Below are 22,980 nucleotides of genomic sequence, written 5' to 3' on the forward strand. Positions count from 1 at the left end.
TTATTCTGGATAAATTGCCTGCGCAACTTTTCCAAATATCTCAGGTATTTCAACGAACTCATTTATAATAAACAACTCTGAATGATGTGTATTAGATAGAGCATATGAAATCTGATAAGTAATAGAATATGGTCTATTACTTTCATTAGCCTTTTTTCCTTGAAATTTTGGTGCAATGTCAAGGCTCGGCTAAAATCTCTATCTGCTAAGTTGTAGGCTATCATAGGATAGATTACTCCTACAATCTTTACTACGCAGAGATTTCCTGAGATAGTTCCCAGTACTGAATCTTGAAGGTTCCCTATTCTTTTAGCGCATATAGCAATATCAATGGGTGAATCTATTCCTTCTTTAAAAGTAGCTTTTATCATAACCTGGATTGCTCCGATATGAATCCAGGACATAGTCCTTGCTACTTCTATCTTGAGTTTTTGTAGTTCTTCCTTAATTTCTTCGGAAAGAATTAACTGCATCTCCATTCTATTTCATGTTAGTTCCATCGGGATTGCCATTTCCCTTCTAGAAACTTTATAGATTAGATGATGCTTTCTGTTTCTTATGCCAAGATTTCCTAAGAACTTTTCTACCTGTCCTGCAGAGAATCCTTGATATCTCTGTAGACTAGGATTTTCTCTCATGATCCTTTGGACCATGTTATGAGATATTGTTGTCTGGCTAAAAAACCCAGACAAATCTTCATGTGTTTCGTGTCGAAACAACTCGTCCTCAGTCAGATTCTGATTCTGTTCCATCAGATTCTTCCTGACTTAAGACTTCTTCTTCTTCGTATATACTTTAATCTGAGGCAATATCCTCGAATCTGTATGTCTGAATCAGATCTTGGTAGTAAACTGCTTCTTCAATATCTGGGGTTGGATCGAAGCGTTGAATATCTCTTTTTTCATTTTCTGGACAGTTGGTCGAGATATGACCTCTTGCTCCACATGTCCAGCAATTACAATCCTTGAAACTTTCATTTGCTCGAGTATGAGCTCTCCTGAAAGTTTTCTTAGTAGGTGTTCTTCATGTGCTTCGAGATGTACTCAATGCTTGGGATGATATCCTACTTCTTGATGGTCCACTTCTTTGTCCAGATTTGTAAGATCTGGCTTTCTGTCTAGACCATATTGTTCTTGGTTTCCAAGAACTTCTTCCGCTTCGAGCATAATGATGAGTCCTAAAACTTTTCCTTTTATGCTTCTTTGGTTTACTTCTAATAATTATTGGAAAATCATTTTCTTTACAACACAAAAGAGTTCTTTTGCTAATATTCCTTAAGCGTTTGTAATTCTTTTGTAATGCTGTCATGTGACACAATTCTGCCAATTTTCCTTTGAGAAAAGAGGCTCTTCGTGCTGATGTATCTGGATTGCCAGGTACGTATTCCCTTATGAACATTTCTCTCCAGGGACTTGGCATTTTAGCGAAGAAAAGCTGCATAGCTATATCTTCTTCGACTCCTGAATTCCATCTATATTTAGTTAATAACATAATGTATTCATCCACCAAACATATGTCATTTAATTCAAGACTATACAGAGCTTGAGTATATTTTTTCCTCTTCTCTGTATCTTGATTGTTAAAATAATCTACCCCTATAAATTGTGCTTTAAATAGGGTAGCCATTTTTCCTGCGATCTCATTGAGAGATTCACCAGCTAAGACTGACTCTTTTGTTTCTAATTAAGTCATATCCCAATCAATTTTAACTGATCACATAAGACTCATTTCTAAGAGTTTAATGAATCTTTCTCTGTTGAGATCAAGTGTTCCTGCTGCGATTCTCATAGCAGATGTCCAATCATCTATGCGATCTTCTCTGTTTTTGAAATCTAATACATCAAGGTTAAGCATAACCCCGTAAGGATGTATGGGATCTAAAACAGTTTTCTCAAAAGGGGTTTGGTACAAGGGAATTTGACTTCTCCTTGTCCTTGTTCCCGCTGGGTGTGATCATCCACCAGTATGGAAATCGGGGTGAGATTCTCTCATATTTACATTCTGAGATCCCACACTTTCCCTTGGTGGTTCTTGGGAAGATGACCATGTTATAGCATGTGGATCACCTCCTGTTTTGTTCATTTTCATATCTACAACTTTGAGATTTGCAAAAGATTCTGCAAGCTCTTGTAGATCCCCCAGACCAATCATTTCTAAAGTTGTCATCAGATTAATCTCTTTTCTGAGACATATTTAATTAGGTTGATCATCTTTTCTTCTTTAGTTAAAGGTTTTGACACCACTTTGGTCTTCCTTTGTTGATGTAACAAAGGTTCAGTACCAAATGATAGTGGTAACCATCCTCCTGAAGTTCTTTTACTAGAACTTGGTTGTTGTTCTAGTTTTTGAATTCTTGTTTGAATATCCTTTAATATTCCAAGAATTTCTTCTTGGTTTTCAAGGATTTTTTCAACTCGTTGGGGTACAAAGTATAGCATATCGCCATAATTTTGTACCGTTTTCTGAATTTCCCTAAGATCCGAAGAAAGCTTAGAGGAATCTGGTACTATCTCCAGAAACTTATTTGCTTGAATCATAAGTTTACCTGAGGGTGTTGTGGCGTCCCTTTCTGCTCCTGATATCTAATAATAGTTAGATGTTCTTGTGTATATTCCAAAATATTGGAATAATCCTTGTAAATTAATTTTCTCGAACTTATGTTCGGATTCATAATTTTTTCGAAATTCTCCTCCTCAAATATTTTTTTTTATAATAGTAAATCATGTGTTTAAAATAAATCAACCTAAGCTCTGATACCATTTTCTGAAGCGTGATGATCAATTAAAAAACAATATGGAATAAGGGGTATTTTTGTCATTTTTAAACTTCTAGGGAGTTTAAATAAATGTTTTTAAGTGTAGAGAGTTAGAATAAATTTGAGTTGGGTGTTAGAGAATTTATTTACAATTTACCTTTATTTTAACCTAACACAAAATTTAATTATATTAATTCCGAATCTATCTCATATTTCACAAAAAAAAACAGATAAATTATTTATTTTTTAAAAATGCTAATTTATATGTACAACTAGCAATTCTTTAAAAAAAAATATTTTGATGTTCTCATAGTAATAACTACACTAAATATAAACAATAATTTAAATATTATCTCTACAAATAATAAAATTTAACAAAATTATCTTTTAAGACCAGTTCATATGAAATTGATGAGAAAATCAACAAACAATATTACAAACTGACAATATTAAAAATTATTATCATAAATAATATTACCAAATAAAGTTATTTCAATAATAATAAAATATAATAATTATATGTGCACGTGAATTACACAGGAAAAAAAAACAACAACGCTGTTTGAGAAAAAGATAACGAAAATTAAGCAATGCTCCTAGAAACGTTAGGACGTAAATTTTATAAAGAATGGAAGAACAGCTATGGATGGAACTTCCCGATTTTTTTGCGTACCAATTGAATGAATGAAAGGATTTTATAGCACAAATTCCGGATTGTACTACTTTCATGTATTTTCAATTTACAACATTTTTATAATTATTTTTTATTTTTATATTATTTTTTAAAAAAAGTCTGGAACCGTCCCAAATCCGTTATTAAATGGATTGGGACGGTTTAAAAAAACGGTTGAAATCGGTTTGAAATTTGAAAAAAAAAAAAAATTAGAAGAAGATGAAATAACCATGGGACCAATTTTTTTTTTTTTTTTGGCATCTCGCTAGGGTGGTTAGACGTGTTATGTCCCAGCACTTGTTTTTCATCAAGACGCATTGGAGCCGTAAAAAATAATCACCTAACGCGCCTGCTTGTGTCCATATAATTTTTTAAAAAAAGTTTGGAATTAGTTGGAACCAACCCGGAACCGGTCGATCCACTACCAGTTTGGGGAATATTTCACCCTACCTCATGGGGTACTGTCCCCATGAGAAGATCAAAAGCCCAAATTTAACCACATATATGCGGGGGGTCCACCAATTCATAGCAATAATTAAACATATATAAAGCAAAACAAAGAAGCTAAAACATTAAATTCTTGGAAATTGGATAGAATAGAAGGTCAATATAGGTAGACAGAGAGAATTGCATTTATTCAACTTTCCTATTACTTTTCATTAAAAAAAAAAAACTTTCCTATTACTTGGAAAAAGAAAAATGATAATTATTTCAATAGTCAAACATTACTCATTGTACATTCTCTAGAAAAAGAACTGAATCAAATAAAAGATAGAGATCAAACTGATAACTCTTAAGTTTTTATTGTAATTATTTGTATCACATTAAACTGACATCACTTAGATTTTTTACTAATTATTTTTTTTAAATTTTTAAACAATTTGTTTGATATCATATCTGATGTGAGTTAACATGCAATGCACGTGAACTTTGTTCCAAGGATGGGATCATATCTGATGTGAGTCTCACTAAATATACATAATTACAGGGATCCATTTCACCTGAATGCTTCTGAGTTAATTTCCAAGGATGGGATTTCTACCTTCATCGATTTCAACTACTAGTATATGGTTCGGATCAGCACCTTTTGGCCCTTCCGAGTATAAGGTAGGAAGATACGCCTTGTATGCTGGCAAGTATCTTGAAACAAAGTCCATAACCTGTGTGACAAGGAGGAAAAAATATTTTTATTTCATAGTAAAACTATATAATATGCTAGTTTTGAGGGTAGAGACATTTTCCCTACCTCTTCATCGGACATCCCTGGCTTTCCATCATTCTTCATGGCGATCTCCGCCTGTGTATCATCCCACCATTGATTACGAAATTTTCTCAAAGCTTAAAAACAAGGGCATGCAAGAATAACCTGCAATCGCCACTGATAAACATAAACGGGGTCGTGAATCTTGATTATTATCCAGGACTTGATGAACTTGTCCCATGCATCGTGGTAAGCTTCTAAGTTTTTGTTAACAATCTCCAGCTGCAAGTTTTAAGTTCAATAGTGATGTCAAGTAACGAGTTCTACTGAGAAGGCAACAAATTTTAAAAGTTGGGTTCTCAAACCTGAGGGTCAACTGATCTAACGACTTCAACTGGAACGGGCTTAAAACCGAGCATCCAACCCTCGAACAACACAACCTATCGACCAAGTAAAGTATTATGATAATGAGAATGAACTAGAATCAGAAGCCTATAGTTTAATCCAGAACCAAACGAGAGTACAACAATTCAAGAAATTTTATATTTGAAGCCTCAGAATGTGTTTTCATTGTAAAGCTCCAATAACATTTTAACTAGTCTTAAAATAAAGGACAAAAAACATCTCTCCAATAATAACAAAGGGAACCAAGAACTTTTACAAATTTAACAATGATTTCAATAGCATGAATTTGTTGCGTTTTATTGGATACAAAAGTTAAGAGACTTTGGAACTACTACGCTGGATGGCCACCAACCGTTAGAGGGCCCTCCACCTCTGGCCATGTAGCAGGATCAGCTCTGTCACCTCGACCATTAAATGAATGCTGTACATAAATACAAAATTAGTGAATTCACATTGCGGACACAAAGATCGAGAAGTTTGGTCACGGATCTTTACCTTGTTATATTGAGGAATCTTAATCTTTTCACCTGAAAATCAAGTTTTTACACTATGCCTGGACAACATGATTAAAACAGTGAAGATGGAAAAAGAAGAAGTTACAACTAGCCTTTAGTCAAACTTCCTAGGGCAGTCAGGGTCTCCACAGACAATTGAAGATCATGGCTTCCAGCATTCCCACGAAACTAAGGCAATATGCAGATTTCTTCATTATTGAGCAACAATTGTATCAGGAAAATCGCCAAATTTAGTAGTTAAAACTACCTCAAGGAGTCCATTGCCAGGATTACTTTCCCTTAACTTGGCCTAGAAAGATATCGGAAACCATCAGATATAAAAATTTATTGGTTTGCACAAGGGTTGGCCACTAATTAATTTTACCTGTTCATTTGCCGTCAGGTAAAAATCATCAATGGATATAGTTGCAGACTTCCTGAGATTTAATGTGCCATCTTTTTAGCATCTTTTTTCTAGATTTCAACATTTTTCAATAACATTACCATTTTTCTATATTCTACCTCCCATTAAGTTGGAAAAGAAAATCCAGGGCAAAGACAAGTGTGGTTTTTCCACAACCTTGTGGAGCACTGAAACCAATCTGCAGCAAAAATAATGAAACATGAAGGATGTTATATGCCCTCAGAAAATAACAGGAATTGTCTAATTGAAAATACAAATGAGCAAATTTAGTGTTTCTCGCTCCCACCCCTTGTCCCAAAGAAATTACGTAAGGTTCCAGCCCTTAAATATCATCAAGAATGACATTAAATGTACCACTAAAGGTGGGATCTCATCTTGTTTTTTGAACGTAGAACGGTGCTGGGAAATTTCTTGTTCGCACCACAAGAATACAGGTATGTAGTAATGGTATATTCGAACTTTCTGAGGCTCTGTTAAATACATGTCATTTAATTTAAATAATCTACAGAGCTGGGATCCATATAATATCCAATTGTCTATGGATTCTGCAACCTCCTCCGAGGTCACGCCAATTTTTTCTAAAAGGGGACCTGCACATATAAATTCAAAGAGCTCCTTCACTGAGGAGACTTCTGCTGGCGTTAAAGGAAACACTGCGTTCAATGGGCCGGGATTTCTTCCACTACCTGCACAAGCATTAAGAAAATAATGATGCAATAGCACGGTAGCACCAACAGATTCTATGGGCAAACTGCATAAAAAAGAGGGGAAGAGAGAAAGAGAGGGTGAGAAAGAAATAAATAAATGGTATAAATAATGAATGAATACAACATCATCATCTGTTATGATTACAACCTCATATATCTTTGTACAAAGAGATATGCCTCGCAGTTCATCAATGGAAAGCGTAATAAAACCTAGTTTAACTGACTTAGAGGAAGACTAGTTAAGGTAATCTTCAGAAACCAACACAAAATAATTCACCTTTCTAATCCATTCAGACTCATGTCTGACCTGGGATCCTAGATTGTGAAAGCTAGTAACCGCATTGATTAAAGATTTACCTTCACGACTTCAACCAAAATTATCGCTAAGTTCCAGCAATTACAGATGCCTCTAATAGAATTTTTCCATCAACCCATTAACTAGAATTGCGAAACAGTGTCAAATCCTTTCAAGTAGCCACCAATTAAAAAGAACTCCCAATCAATGGATCAATGATGCCATTTTTTCTTCTTCATCAGATTAGCTATGACAGTCAAAACTAATCGGCAATTACCACCCCAGCCAAAAAAAACTATCAACAGAGTTGTCTTTTTAATGCTTTTTTAAGCGAGATGAAATAAAGAATCCAGAACATATTTAGGATCAAGCTCTTGCTAATTCGACGCTATATTAAATCCATTTAGTAAATAAAAAAGGGAAAAAAACACATCTCAAAACGATAGCATATCTTTTTCAGATTACCGTATGAATTTGAAAGGCCAAAAACCTTCACGGAAGGCATGAAATTCAACTTCCGTTGATCCTCAGCCTTAGATACAGCAAAAGCCGACGAAAATGGGCCACATATGGGAAATTTTCTGCAATTATAATTCCAACTGGTGCCATTACTGGCACAACCACTGCAAACGGCGGAGGGTGATGACGTCGGCGGCCAAGTTTTGGTTGACGGGGATAGTATGTTCAAAGCCGCCATTGTAACCACCAGAAAAACGAAGCTTTTATTTGTTGACAGATATATGAACGATCAGCGTCTTCCCGAGCCATTCGATAATGTGGATGTGAAGTGAATATAATAAAGCTCTTCTCGCTCGTTTGTGGAGTTTGTGGAAAAACACAAACGAGCCACTTGCCCGCCCTATTCGCGAGAAACTTGTAAATTTTAATTTAATTTAAATTTCATTTTGCAAAACTATCTATATTAATAATATACTCTATGCATATTTGATGCTTCGAGAAGGACTTGGTCATCCTCACACTTAGGTACGCTGAGGTAAGACAAGCCCAGAGCTGGTCTCGGAAAGATCACCCCGGAAGAGCTAGCCCAGTGGATCACGGTGGCTGTTCAGGAGGTCATGGCAGGAAAGATACCACCGGCCAGAGCAATATGTGGGAGCATGAAGAATCTGAGGATGAATCTCATCCTCGGGACAAGCCCAAAAAGAATGAGGAAAATTCTCAGACGGGCTCAAGGCTGTCGTCGTGGCTGAAGAATTAAGAAAGAAATTAGAAGAACAGTTGGGTCTTCCCAGATTTCCCATACCTGGTTAATATGATATCTATCTCTTCTCTGCCTAGATAGTGATGAACCCCTACCCATTCCCTACAAATAAGCCAAGATCACATATTATGATGGAAATATCGACGCGGAGGAGCACCTAGCACGGTTCGAGAATGTGACTATGTTAGATTGCTGCGAGGACAACATCAAGTGTAAATCTTTTCTTACTACTCTGAAGAACTCAGCCAAGTGCTGGTTTGAGAAGCTTGAGACTCAGAGAATCCATTCTTTTAAAGACTCCAAGAATTTTATTTCACCACTTCAGCAGCAGCAAGAAATATAAAAAGACCACATAGTCTCTTCGAGGTGAAGCAGATCGGCGATGAATCACTGTAGGATTATATCTATCGATTCAATAAAGCTACCCTGTAAGTGCCATCATGCACCCCTGAGATCAAAACTACAGCTTTCACTTAAGGGCTACAGGAGGGAGTTTCTTCCAGTCTCTAGTGAAAAGTTGTCCCAGGACTTTGAGGATATAATATCACGGGCAAAAAAATACATCAATAAAGAAGCCCAGAGGCAGAAGAGAGAAACATTGAACAAGGAAAGATGAGATAGGGGAGGAAGGACAAAGGACTGAGGGCAGAGAGGGAATCCTCTAGGCAGATCTCCTAATATACATATTTGAGGTCGCGAGAGATCAAGTTGTACATATGTGTGACAAAGACAGGGCTACCTCAAACCCATCACGACCCTAGGAGAAACCTTTGATGACAATAAAATTTTGCACATATCACCAGGACTGCACACATGATACCAATGAGTGCAAGAGATTGAGGCTGACTCATTCTAAATCAGTCTCAACAGAAGTCGGTCCTGTAGCAAAAATGTGGGTATCAAAAAATCCAGCTTTCCCCCCAAGTACCGGGGGCTTCCAATCCGGATTGGAAGGCCGATATTCCCTTCCCTGAGGAAAGAGTCCGAGGAAATGAGAACTATGAAGAATCCCCTCTTTTGGTCGTGATTAAGATGTTTCATGTGGATAAACATATGGAGATTCCAACTGGTTTCGAAAGGTCTGGAGTCGAAGAGAAATCATGGGATTAGATACTGCTACTTGAGGAGAGGGGCCAATGATTAGCTTTGGACCATGGGATACAGAAGGTATCTATGTCCGTCACAATGATGCCCTGGTCATACAGGACAAAGTAGCCAACTACGAGGTGAAGCAGGTGTTTATAGACTGTGAGAGTTTGGTCAACATTATCTTTTAGGAGGCCTTTTGCCAGATGGATTTGCAGGGTTATAAGTTGGAGCCGGTTGAGACATGCCTCTTTGACTTCGTGGGCCATGTTGTGTATCCTAAAGAAGAAATAATGCTACCCTTGATTGTCAAGGCCGACGATCTGAGGAGGACTATTATGACAATATTCACAGTGACAGTGCTTCTTCTTCTTATAACATCATTTGGGAAAGGCCGACCATGAATGCCCTCATGGTCGTAGCCTTAACATATCATTAGAAGATCAAATTCATAGTGGGGAAAAGAGTAAGAGATGTCTGACGAGGCCAGTCTTCCTCTCATAAATGTTATGCTGAGATGGTCCAAGTACAGAATAAGAGGACGAGAAGATAAGGAGACCAAGAAGAGAATATGTTCATTGAATCAGGGAGGTACATGCAATGATGGAAAAAGAACAAGAAGAGGTGGAGATAGTTCCCGAGAAGCCTGGAAGAACAACCAAGATATCCCGAGACCTCGAGTTCGCTGTCCAGGCAGAATTGATGGCTTGCTTAAAAAAGAATGTTGATATCTTCACATAATCATCTGCATAGTTAGTAGGGATCATGACCCATGTAGCTGAGCACAAACTAAACATCATTTCGAGTTATCAACTCGTAAAACATAAGAAAGGGTATTTTTGACCCTAGAAGGATAAAGTTATAGCAGAACATGTCCAAGAATTTTTTGAAGCCCGACATATCCGAGAAGTCCAATTATCTACCTGGCTCTCGAATGTGGTCCTGATCCCGAAGATCGCTGGAAAATAGAGAATGTGTGTAGACTTCATGGACTTAAATAAAACTTGCCTGAAGGATTGCTATCCTTTGCCTCGAATTGATCCGTTGGTTGATTCTAACTTGGGGTGTGAGCTCATGTGCTTCACGGATGCTTATTAGAGGTATCATCAAATATCTCTAGCCCAGAAGATCAGGATAAAATTAGTTTCATTAGCTCAGGTGGCAGATTTTGTTACGTGGTCATGCCCTTCGGTTTGAAAAATGCAGGGGGGCCACTTACCAGAGGTTGATGGATAAGATTTTGGAAAGGCAGATAAGAATAAACATCGAGATGTACATAGATGATATCTTGATAAATTCTTGAAAAGATCTGGTTTATTCCCAGATCTCGAGGAGACATTCTCAACTCTTAGAGAACATGGGGTGAAATTGAACCCAACAAAGTGTACCTTCGGGGTGAAGAGAGAAGTTTCTTGGGTTCATGGTGATACGCAATTCTGGAGATGGTCTCTCTTAAATATATTCAAAATGTCCAGCGGCTTACATGGAGGATTGTTGGCCTATCCAAATTCATTTTCAGGTCGGCACATCGTAGTTATCCTTTTTTCAGATGTTGAGGAAGTCCCAAAAGTTTGGATGGTATGATAAGGGAGAACAAGCCTTCGAAGATTTGAAATGCCATCTGGCCAGTCTTCCAGTCTTGATAATGTCCGAACATGGGGAAAAATTGTGGGTGTATCTGTCTACAAGTGAGGACATTGTTAGCTTAGGATTGATCTGGGAGGAAGGATTTGACCAAAAGCATGTCTATCATGTTAGCCATGCCCTCTAGGGACCCGAGTTTAGGTATACCGAAGTGGAAAAAGTGGCTCTAGTTATTGCGATTAGAAAGTTGAGGCCCTATTTCAGGACTACTTGTGGATGGCTCCTCTCCTTGAATACATCTTGACCACACAGGTTACCCGAGGAAATTGGACATTCTCAGAAGATTGAAAGGCAAGCCTCTCGATTTGTGGTACTAAGTTGAGCCTCATACCACGATCTTAACAATGCCCAATGTTTAAATGAATGACCGAGGAAGAGGGCAATATGTACTCAAAGAAATTCATGAGGGATGATGTGTAGATGATGTCGGGGCGTCATGTTATATCGAAAAACATTGTTGGCAGGATTTTGGTGGCCTAATATGAACTCAGAATCTATACGGGTGGTGCGACCATGTAAAGGGTGCCAGCAGCATGGGAACTACCATCATAGCCCAACTTCAATCATGAGGCTTGTCCAAGTATCTTGTCCCTTTTATAAATGGGGTTTAGATATTGTGGGACTTTTTCCCATAGCCTCGACCCATAAGAAATTTTTGCTTGTAGTTGTGGATTATTTCTCTAAGTGGATAGAGGTTGAATCCCTATCTAAAATCACAAAAGAAGAGGTACTAAAAATCTTGTTGAAAAATAGTGTGTCAGTTTGGACTACCAAAGAAGCTGATGTCTGACAATGACCAAAAGTTTCTGGGACACGAAATGATAGCCTCATGTAATGAGATGAAGATTGCACAATCTTTTACCTCGATTTCCTCTCCACAAGCTCATGCAGAGTGAAGTCACCAATTGTACCATATTACTAAACAAAAGATCCATAGCATAACTGTGGGGACCCGGACGCTAATTCATGTCTTAATCATTATTAATATCAAATATAACAATTAAGAAAAGTGGGACTAAATTTTTTTTTCTTTTTAAATATAAATGCGGAAACGTAATAATAATCTATCTAATATACATGTCAGTATAAAAGTACAAGTCATGTACTACATGTCTCTATCTCAACTAGGTTCAACATCTATACATCAAGTGCTGAATCATAGTCTGCTTCTGGGCCCGGATCTCCACGCTAACTATCCTCTTCCTGATCCTGATCATGTCCCACCTGTTGTCATGCACACATACAAACAAGACAACAGCCGGATAACTCCGGTGAGAATTACATTCCCAGTATAAATCATGTATACATGCATTTCATATAAACAGATATAACATCATGAAATAGATATTCAAAACATGTATCAAAATCAGAACATGAATCAATACAAACTCCGAATCACAATCCGTGATTCTTAGACTCTGACTCGACTCATCCTAATCTAGGGATCCCGATCTGAATAAGAACATACACCCACCTACACTCCCGATCGGGGTGGTGGCACGTTCTTATTCACGGACTTTGGCTCTTTCCATATCGAACATCAGTAATAGAAGAAACTTCAATTCTATCCACTTCGATATAACCAAACGTCCGGTGTCTTGACCTATCCGTCACAGACTAGGCACATCCGCCCTAGCATATCGGCCAATCATCTAGGCCTATCAGCCTTGACATATCCTGCCAAAGCCCTGTGACAATGTGCAATGGGCCCAGTGACGATTCCATCACTATCAGGCACCCCTGTCACGAGATCAATCGTCTACGACTAGGTGCATCCGCCTATGACTCAAGACATAAATCAATAGATCCAAGATATCAATCTCATTCAAATGCAAACATCAATGCAATAAGGTAAAGTATGTGATTTTGGGAAACTCAAGTCGAATCCAACTCGAGTTGTGCAATCCCGCATCAACATCAATTTATACATTTCTCTTCTCGGTCTGACGAAGTCGAAGTCTCGAAGTCAAATATGTCCATATCAAATCTGGAATGACAATATCGCATAGGCACAATATCAATATGCAACTCAATTCAAAATCTGTTCTGATCAATACTCAAATCAAACATAATCTGATCCATATCAACGATATCGTGATACAATCTCAATCAATACTGAATCTGATCACAATCCATCTACTAATGTTTTGACGACATAACAATACAGTCTTGACAACCCCGTCAATATCGACATCACAGATATAATACCACAAGTAATAATCGATATCAATACGAATCATAATCTTCAATAATAACATGTCATAACATCAAATCTGCGCAATCTCAATCATATCAATTCTGAAAATCATAATAATTACATACACAGTCCGTTCTTCGATCTGACTTCAATTATATACTGATCAGTATACCCAGAATACATAATATCAGTCAAATCACAATTCCCCCAATATCATAATCTCAAACGATCTAATAAATATATTTAAATTAATATTAATAAATGTAAGTTATAATTATAAATATTTAATTATCTAATAAATATATTTAAATTAATATTAATAAATGTAAGTTATAATTATATATATTTAATTATCTATCTAATTATTTTAAGAATATATATTTAATTAACACTTGGGGCATTTTGGTCATTGCAATAAAATTTACAAAATTAATCTATCATTTTAAAAGCATACCAAACACCATGTTATTTATACCAACATATTATTAATCCATATATCTCATTTTTTAATCACTCTAATTACTAATCATTTACTTATCTCATCACACGTACCAAACGGAGCCTAAGAGTATTACTTTTTATTGTGAATATCGGTAGGGATTGACCCGTCTCACAGATAAAGATTTATGAGATGTCTCACAATAGATCTACCTACTCATTCTTTATTAAAAAATGGTAAGTCTTGTTAGAATTATATTGAAATTAAGATTTTTCCTTCTTGATGAGTGGTAATTTCACTTGCTCGCAACAGTTAGTTGTTACCATGATTAAGACAACCATTTTGGGTTGTGGTCGATATGAATTTGGATTTTAATTCATTAACATAAATTTATATGAAAATTTTTAGAAACATGAAATTAAATCTATTATTTTTATTTTTTTAATATTTTTTTATTAGGTATAATTTGTTACGACCGAGTCTCCAACCCATTATCTCATCCCGAGTTTACGACTTTGGAGTTGGATGTAATATAAACTATTGATAATTTTTAATGTTTTTCTTTTTGTGAAAAGGAGAACCCCGCATCTTGTGTATTTTCGATGCACACTGAATAAATGTTGGAATTAACGTAATAACTTGTAGATTATGTCACTTTGGTAAATCAAATAAGATAAGATTTTTACGACAAACTCGATTTAAAAGATATTAGTAGAAAGATTCGAAAGGATGATCATATCGTCGAACAGCGGGTGATGACATTTTAAATTATTTTTAAGTACTCCGTGATGTTTGTTAGTGATTGTCATTTTCAGCCTAATTTTTTTCAAAAATCAATTTAAAAACAAAATTAATAAAGGAAAAACCAATTTAATGTGATACATAAAGAAGGAAACAAAAGACGGCAGTGACCCATCCCCATCATCATTCGTGTCAGTGTAGTCCACGGAATCGCAAGAAACCGAAGCAAAAACGAATCCGTTTGCCTCGATTAAAAGTTGGTATATTCAGTCCTATTTTTCACCAAAACCCTTTAGTTTTTCATTGATTCGTGAGTGAAAAAATCTACAAATAGTACCTGTCTCCGCTGGATTTCTGGGAAAAAAGGCAGAGAAAATTGGCTGTAAATTGATTGCATTTATTTGCATTGAAATTATTGAGTGGGTGGTGAGTAGATGGATTTTTGGCCGGAGTTTCTAGCGAGCAGTTGGGGTAAAGAATTTGTGGCAGGCGGGTTCGGCGGCACCGCCGGTGTTATCACGGGCTATCCGCTGGATACGCTGAGAATTCTGCAGCAGCAATCGAGCAAATCTGGGTCTGCTTTCAGCATTCTCCGCCGTGTAGTCGGGACGGAGGCCCCTCCGCTCTTTACCGGGGAATGGCGGCTCCGTTTGCTTCTGTCACCTTCCAGGTTCTTGTTCTCGTTGTGTGATTGGGATTGAATAAATCATGAATTTCCTCCTTTTCAACGTTCCGTATCAGATTTGTTAACGTGGATCATGGAATCTGGTCACCTACTGTTCAATTTTTACTGTGCACGTAGGCGTGCTTTAGGCCCTTTTATGCTGGGAAAATATCTCCAAAGGTGGGATCTCTACATCAATAGATGGGGACTCGCCGGGCGTGCTACTTTTCAGCTTAGGGTCGTCAAATTTTGACTAAGTTTTCAAATTGTTTTCTCGCTCGGGGACGCGTTTGTGACCATTGGTCTCGAACTGAGATTTCGTCTCAAACTTGTTATCTTTCATCAACTCAGATGTCACATTTCAGTCACAACTTAATAAATATTTGATAAACTTGCAATTCAAAAAATTAATCTTATACTTAATCAACTCGAGACTTCTAATTATATGCATTAAAATGTTGTATATCTTTTGCGTTTGGGGCTAATTTACGCTCGAAATTTACCATGTCACTTCCCTTGCTAATGCAGAATGCCATCGCTTTCCAGACATATGCCATTCTATCTCGGGTATTCGACTCAAACATCGTGGCAGATGATCCACCCTCATACAGAGCAGTTGCTCTCGGAGGAATCGGCACAGGAGCTATGCAAAGCCTGCTTCTCAGCCCTGTCGAGCTAATAAAAATACGTCTACAACTCCAGCAGCAAACCAACGAAAGAACCAGCCGATCGAGCATCCAAAAGGGTCCAGTAGACGTCGCCAAATTCATATTCGGAACGGAAGGTTGGAGAGGAATGTACCGCGGTTTAACCATCACTGTTCTACGAGATGCACCAGCCCACGGTGTGTACTTTTGGACATACGAGTATATGAGAGAACAACTCCATCCGGGATGCCGGAAGAACGGGCAAGAAACATTTGGAACCATGCTTCTGGCAGGTGGTCTTGCAGGAGTGGCTAGTTGGATCGGTTCTTACCCTTTAGATGTAATCAAAACAAAGATTCAATCACAGTCGTTGCCTTTGAGGTATTCGGGGATTTTCGATTGCTTTACGAGAATTGTGAGAGATGAAGGGTATAATGTGCTCTGGAGAGGTTTAGGCACTGCTGTTACTCGAGCATTTATTGTGAATGGAACCATTTTTACTGCATATGAGGTAGCTCTCAGGTGCTTGTTTCAGGACAAATGTATTCCAACTGAGAACGTGGTATAGGACGAAAACCGACAAGTTTATGGCAATCTTGCCAAGATAAATTGAAATGACCATCGAAGTAAAGGGAAGAAAGCAAGCACTTGAAGGCAAGAGACTGATGCATTTCTTGATTTCTAGTCTTTACATACAATCGACATACCAGCATGGGATTTGTTGTACATAATTATGAAAGTTTCTCCAAATTATATGAGTAAAAAGGATAACTAAAGTTTGATTTCTACATTGTAAGATGAAGGGCTTGCTAAATAGAACTGAATCTCATATGTATTCGGAGTGGTAGACGCTTGGTGACAGGTGTCAATTTTGCAAGTCTTAATGTGTCATTTTCAGTTCATTGGTGCATGATTTTATTAGAGAGGTTTGATTATTTCATGGTGTGGAATTAGTTTAGCATAATTTAAAAGAATGTTAATAAATTATAGAATTTTGTAAAAAGCACAAGAAAATCGTTGAAATTAATTATTTCAATCAACAAAAGGGCTGATGAACTGAAAATTTCAATAAATTCGTCAAACATTTGATTTCAAAAACTCCTTTGAATTTATTTTTATTTCTTCGAATTCTCTTTTCCCTGGAACTTTTAATTCTAGGATGTTAAATTCACTCCATCTATAATTTCGTTAAAAATTTAGCTAAGAAATTATTTCTAAAAGTATAAAATTTGTGTGACAGTCCCTGTGGGATGATTTCTCGTAATCATGCATGATATATATTATAACTTGACTCGTGCACTTAAGATCTATTCATACATAAATGTTTATGTAATTACGGATTTTACGGTTTAAGAGAAACTCGATCAAGCTTTTTGTACCGTTGCCGATAACTGTTAAATCATAATTTTATTCTTAGTTATTTTATTTAGCTTTATTTAATATTCTCAAAGTTAATATACTTTTTCGTTGCAGATTTATCTCCAGTGTATGCTACGATCTGCGGAGGACTGTTAAACCACAGATGACAAGGAATTCACCATCTATAGAGGCGCGTCAAAGCAAGAAATCAATATGTAATCATTCAATAGAGAAGTATGATTACATATGCGTCAAGACTAATTAGAGTTGTATGAGTAGAATTACCTTACACAAAATCTTGAGTTAAAAACAATATTGTAATCCCAAAATATTTGGAGGTATTAACTGTACGAGGCTAAATGTGAAGTCTTTACTAACTACCAGAGCCTCAAATAATTTTTCACTTAAAAAGAATTGATTAATTGTATGAGGTTAAATGTAAAGATTTCATTAACCACCAGAGTCACAGATATTTTTTCACTCGAAAAGAATTGAATATGAGACAAATAAGATGGACAGAGCTTTTAAAAATTATGACCTGATAATTAGCTATCACCCATTCGCTATGACGATGTATCCAAACCATGTATTTGAAACGAAATCCTAGGTTGTTCAAGAGAATCTTAAGGAGAACCTACAATATGAACGAATTCCCATTTGCATGTTGACACCATGGATCATGTTTTGAGGTGAAGGTTTATATCATATGTCAAGGTCCAATGATCTAATCGTACCACTACAACAAAAACGCAAAATGACAATCGGATATTATCCGTTGTCGTAGCTGCCAGAAAACCGTTGTAACTGACAGTGTTGTTGAAAGTGCGTTCAATGACAAAGGCTTTAAACCGGTGTCTTTTAGTACCAAAGACAACAGTTTTGCAACGGTTTAAATCGTTGTCTTTTAGTACTAACGACAACAGTTTTGCAACGGTTTTAAACCGTTGTCATTTAATACCAACGACAAGAGTTTCACAACATTTAAAGACCATTGTCTTTTAGCACGATTGAAAACAGTTTTGCAAATGTTTTAACCCGTTATCATTATTTATCAACGACAACAGTTTCATCACGTTTGGGACCATTGTTTTTTAACACAATCGACAACAGTTTTGCAACGCCTAAAAACCGTAGTGTTTTGTTGAATCTACAACAATTTAAAATCGTTGTCTTTAAATTTTCTTCACTAGAATTCAAATTGTTGTATTTAATAATTTTTTTCATTAGTTAAATCAATAGAACACATATGCTCTAGTATTCGTGAAATTTTAAAAAAAATGATGCTAGTGACCAATTAGTTGGTGTTTATTATCCTACTTCTCATTTATTTTAACACCTTACTGCAATATTGCATATATATTTACTGAACTTATTAAATCTAACGATGATGATTTAATTCAATGTATTTATGTCATGAAAGAAAAATGAGAAAAATATTTTTTACAAATTCTTGAAATATTTTCATGTGCTTTTGTTTTACATCCTAAACTTAAATTAGATGATTTACAAGAAATATTAATAATATATTATGAATCTTTAGATCTTGTTACAAAAATTGAAACGTCAGCTACTCGTTTTTCTTTAAAATATACTTTTTTATTCCTATTCTCGGCCGAAATATACATAAATATATTTTAAAGTACTTTTGCACCATTTAAAATAAACCAACCAACTATTATTTGAAAATCCAAAAGAACGCATTTAAACATAAAATCGTAAACATCAACCAACCCTAAGCTAACATTATTTCAAAAATAAACTTAACTCTAACATCCTCTCAAAAGTATCACAAGTAATAAAATCTTTAAACTAATCATAAACGTAATTTTATTTGCGGAAAACTAGCGACGGTCCTCGGGTTGTGTGCACATTCAGTCCAGCTAGTTCAACCATCAAGTCCTCCATCAATACATACACATTCACAAGTAACAGTGAAAATACTTTTAAGAAAATAAGTTTTCATGAACATAAACTTTAAACATTTTCCTTTCATCGTATACATTTTCCTTTTCATCATCTACATATATGTTTTCCTTTTTATTGAATTCAGATCCTCAATTGTGACTTTCGTATTAGCTGTAGGTCGATGGATCCATCTACGTATTACCATGGTACCGGGCAGGGGGGACATCAGCGACACTCTCACCCGTCAACTGAGAATTGGCCATACATATAATCGTATTAGTCACAATCAATTCAACTCCTTCAACTTTTCATATTTCCATCACTTAAAAAAATTCACGCACATATAAATCATTTTTCTTTTAAACCAAGCATGCAACATGTCTTTTAGCATTAACGTTTTATCATAAAATTCCATAAACATTTGAAATAACCATTTTAACATTTATTATAGCATTCAGGGCACTGCTAGGAAGGATAACATTTTTCAACTGTAAAATGACTGTTTTGCGCCTGAAACCCTAACATTCCCAATTTATCCATAGACCTTAAAACGACAACTCAAATCCATCCGAACTTAACATGACACCTTAAAATACACACATAAATATTTATTAGATGTAAAATTTTAGCTCCTCGACTAATTTCCCAATTCGTATTTAAAGTTTAGACGTACATCCCGGTTTTGACTCGCATTGAATCTAAACTTAACCAAACTTGAAACAAAGCTTAATAACAACTAAATATACCATATACAACAAAAATCAAGCCAATTAAGACCCTCGAACAAGCCTGGATCAGACGCTGAATTTCTGCCCTATCTTATTCGAGCCCTAGCTTAACCATCTCATACGCATGCAACCTTCGACCCTAGCTCTTAGCCAACCCGTCCAGACCCTAGCTGACCATCCTAGGTCCATGACCAACCCTAGGGACCCTACTGGACGGAATCTAACCAGCCTAGAAGCTGCAGTCCTCAAGCCGTGACATAAAGGCCATACACGACTTCATGCTTGCGTCTCCTTCCTAGGCTTTGCACCAACATTCCCTTTAGCTGTCTAAGACCAATACTAGACCCTAACAGAACCCATGATAACGTCCCTAAAACAGCTAACAGCCTGCGTCTTCCTAGGGAAAAAAACACAAGTCTTTGTCCCATGAAAACTCTATTTTCGTTCATAATCTTATTCTAACTTTTCCCGCCTTTAGACGTACACCTAGTGACCCTTAAACATGTGGAAAAACATCCCTTCAAATATCTCTACCATGACAGCCCTTTTGTGCATCCATAGCAAGAGTTTTAGAAAATGAAAACTCTAGTTTTATGCATACTAGTATCTAACCCGTGCGATGCACGGGATGAAATTAAGTACTATGCTAAATTTTATAGAATTTAAAAATACAGAAAAAATGCTTATAAATTAGATAATTAAGAAACAAATTTCTTCACATATTATGAAAAATTTCTTTAAATACAACATTTGTCGTTGAATTTTTTTTGCTACTATCATTATCACATATCAAAATTTTTAGACCTTTAGGGTTTGTAACTCTGGATACAGCGACATACAACTGACCATGACTAAAAATTGGTTTTTTCAAAAAAAGTCCTACATGAGATAAAGACTGCCCCTGATTTTTGTTGATTGTCATTGCATATGAAACAATCAAAGGAAATTGTCTTCGTTGGAATTTGAAAGGAAGTCTTGGATCAGAAGGAGTCAATGACAATCTTGGAATAATAACTTTATGACCTGCATTAGTTCCAGTTAGAATCTTTCCTTCCAAAACATGATTTCCAAGTCTTGTCAAAATCAATCTAGTTCCATTGCATAGTCCAAGAGAATGATCTATGTTTCGTAGCAACATAACCGGAGTTCCTACCTTCAAGTTTAACTCGTGATTTGGTACTCCAGAACACCTTATTACATTTAAGAACTCGGGGGTATGCACATCATGTAATAAGTCACTATTTTTATCGGAATGACACGTTGTATCAGAACTCAAATACAATCTTCCCTCTGAATGGTTCATTGAAATCATGTATTCATTTACTGACTGAACGACATCAAGAGTCGGGGCCAATATAGCTCTTTGCTGGAAATATGTTGCATCATTGACATTATTTTGAAACAACGGATATGTGCTCTCAACAATTGTTGCAATAGGATCATTGTAATCTTTCAACAAAATTTCATCTGGAATATCAATTGTCGCATAACCATCATTTGCTTCTCCAATTTTTCCATCTCCTAAATTAGCAATCCAATCCGATAATTTTTTCATTTCAGCATATTCTTGATCAGAACCCAAATTCTGCAATCTCATGTTTTTCGTCAATCTCAAAACTTTGCAATGTCTCCAAAGGTACGATGAATTAATAGTGGCAAGAACAATATCTTGTCTACTACCTTTTGGAATAACATGCAATATTTGTCTAAAATCACCGCCGTAAACAACTATTTTTCCTCCAAAAGGCATATGAAGGCTTGAAGGATTGACGAATCTCATTATATCTTTCATAATTTTATCTAGAGCTTCAAAACAAAACTTGTGCGTCATTGGAGCCTCATCCCAAATGATAAGTTTAGATTTTACTATAAGTTCTGCAAGAGGACTTCCTTGCTTGATATTGCATGTTGATTCCTCAGTAGGATTAAATGGAATTTAAAAGCGAGAATGAGCAGTTCTTCCACCAGGGAGTAGAAGAGATGCTATACCACTGGATGCCACGTTCAAAACAAATTTTCCATTTGATCTCAAGCATGCCGACAGAGTTTTCAAAATAAATGTTTTTCCAGTACCCCCATATCCATATACAAAGAAAATCCCTCCCGTATTCGAATCAACAATAGTCATAATCGTATTATATACTTGGCGTTGTTGATCGTTCAAATTATTTAGGAGATTATGATGTTCTCTGAACAGAACTCTTCTATCAAATCGCATCTCATCATGTATTAGGCTATTTCGTGAAGACGGAAAATATTCATCACTTGGAAATGGCATTGATTGAAATCCACGTAAACTCTTTCCATAGCTTCGCAATAGTTTCTCAATTTCCACCTACGCATGACTTTTAATTTCATCCTCATTCAATTCCAATTCTACAAAAGAAATTAATTTAAAATATATAAATGCTTTTAGCTTGCAAAAATATAATAAATCATAAAAATACAGTGAAATATTGGTGCATACCTTGATGATGCAGGAAGTTATGTTGTTTGTATAAAATATCATCCGATAAATATGTCCAACAGGACTCCCAAACTACTTCAGGTCGACTAATACTGTTTGATGACAATAGAGTAGCAAATAAAACTCTCAAGGATTGTGCTGAAGGCCAATGACTTGCCTCAACGACGCCATCAATGTACTCCTTATCATCATTCAACAGCCCTAATGCATAGCAAGCATCACGAAATGAACGGTATGGAATGCCGTTGACAATAGATATATCATCATAGCACGTGGCACCACGAACTACATTGAGTAGACATCTTAAATAGTACATATCACCACAACCCGGAGGAACATAAAAAATACGTCCAATTGAAAATCTCTGTTTTCTAGGAACAAATTCTATAAACAATACAACGGCAAGAGCTTCCATTTTGTGCACCATTTCTCTCCACTTTTAGTTTTCCCATGTCTGAAAATACAAACTTCCACCGTTTTTTTTAAGTTTGTAATTTTTTAGGGTTTCTGTGCTCTTGAGAATCAACATTTGTTGACAACATGATTAGTAGTTGGATCGATTTCAAAGATTCTCAAGAGACATGTTGCACATCTTTTTGGAATTTCAATAGCTATTCGAAAAGCTATTTTATACATTTTGCATTCAGATTTGAACCTGGAGATTTGTTTAAAGCTATTCCACACTTCAGGTCTGAAAATTATATGATTTCTTTTATGTTGTTGGATCGATTTTCGGTTTTTTTACGTTTTTAATTTTTTAGGGTTTATATGCTCTTGAGAATAAACATTTGTTGACAACATGATTAGTAGTTGGATCAACATTTGTAATTTTTTACGGTTTCAATGATTTCTTTTATGTTGTTGGATCGATTTCTTTTTTTTACTAACAACTATTTTATACATTTTTCATTTAGATATAAACCTAGA

At 36.1% G+C, this 22,980-nt stretch overlaps 3 protein-coding genes and 1 pseudogene across 3 annotated transcripts; 1 reads left to right on the top strand and 3 right to left on the bottom strand.

The window, feature by feature from the left end:
* Positions 1 to 4,326: 4,326 nt before the first annotated feature.
* Positions 4,327 to 7,822, bottom strand: LOC142553816 (D-glycerate 3-kinase, chloroplastic-like). The gene is made up of 12 exons (XM_075664319.1): positions 7,420 to 7,822; positions 6,307 to 6,638; positions 6,051 to 6,130; positions 5,914 to 5,965; positions 5,797 to 5,838; positions 5,642 to 5,717; positions 5,530 to 5,561; positions 5,387 to 5,455; positions 4,995 to 5,069; positions 4,795 to 4,911; positions 4,675 to 4,725; positions 4,327 to 4,588 (listed from the first exon to the last, which is right to left on the bottom strand). Exons 1-12 carry the CDS (start codon positions 7,649 to 7,651, stop codon positions 4,445 to 4,447), a joined length of 1,302 nt encoding a protein of 433 aa, XP_075520434.1. The 5' UTR covers positions 7,652 to 7,822; the 3' UTR covers positions 4,327 to 4,444.
* Positions 7,823 to 14,450: 6,628 nt separating this feature from the next.
* On the top strand, positions 14,451 to 16,518 carry LOC142553817 (mitochondrial arginine transporter BAC2-like; annotated as a pseudogene).
* A 3,783-nt stretch (positions 16,519 to 20,301) lies between these two features.
* LOC142554603 (uncharacterized) lies at positions 20,302 to 21,417 on the bottom strand. The gene has a single exon (XM_075665266.1). The coding sequence runs from the start codon at positions 21,415 to 21,417 to the stop codon at positions 20,302 to 20,304; it is 1,116 nt and encodes a 371-aa protein (XP_075521381.1).
* A 105-nt stretch (positions 21,418 to 21,522) lies between these two features.
* LOC142554604 (uncharacterized) lies at positions 21,523 to 22,480 on the bottom strand. Its single transcript, XM_075665267.1, has 2 exons — positions 22,130 to 22,480; positions 21,523 to 21,921 (listed from the first exon to the last, which is right to left on the bottom strand). The coding sequence occupies exons 1-2, from the start codon at positions 22,478 to 22,480 to the stop codon at positions 21,523 to 21,525; spliced, it is 750 nt and encodes a 249-aa protein (XP_075521382.1).
* Positions 22,481 to 22,980: the final 500 nt, after the last annotated feature.

The sequence above is a fragment of the Primulina tabacum genome, chromosome 8, assembly GCF_025594145.1.
Source record: "Primulina tabacum isolate GXHZ01 chromosome 8, ASM2559414v2, whole genome shotgun sequence".
Taxonomy (NCBI): Eukaryota; Viridiplantae; Streptophyta; class Magnoliopsida; order Lamiales; family Gesneriaceae; genus Primulina; species Primulina tabacum.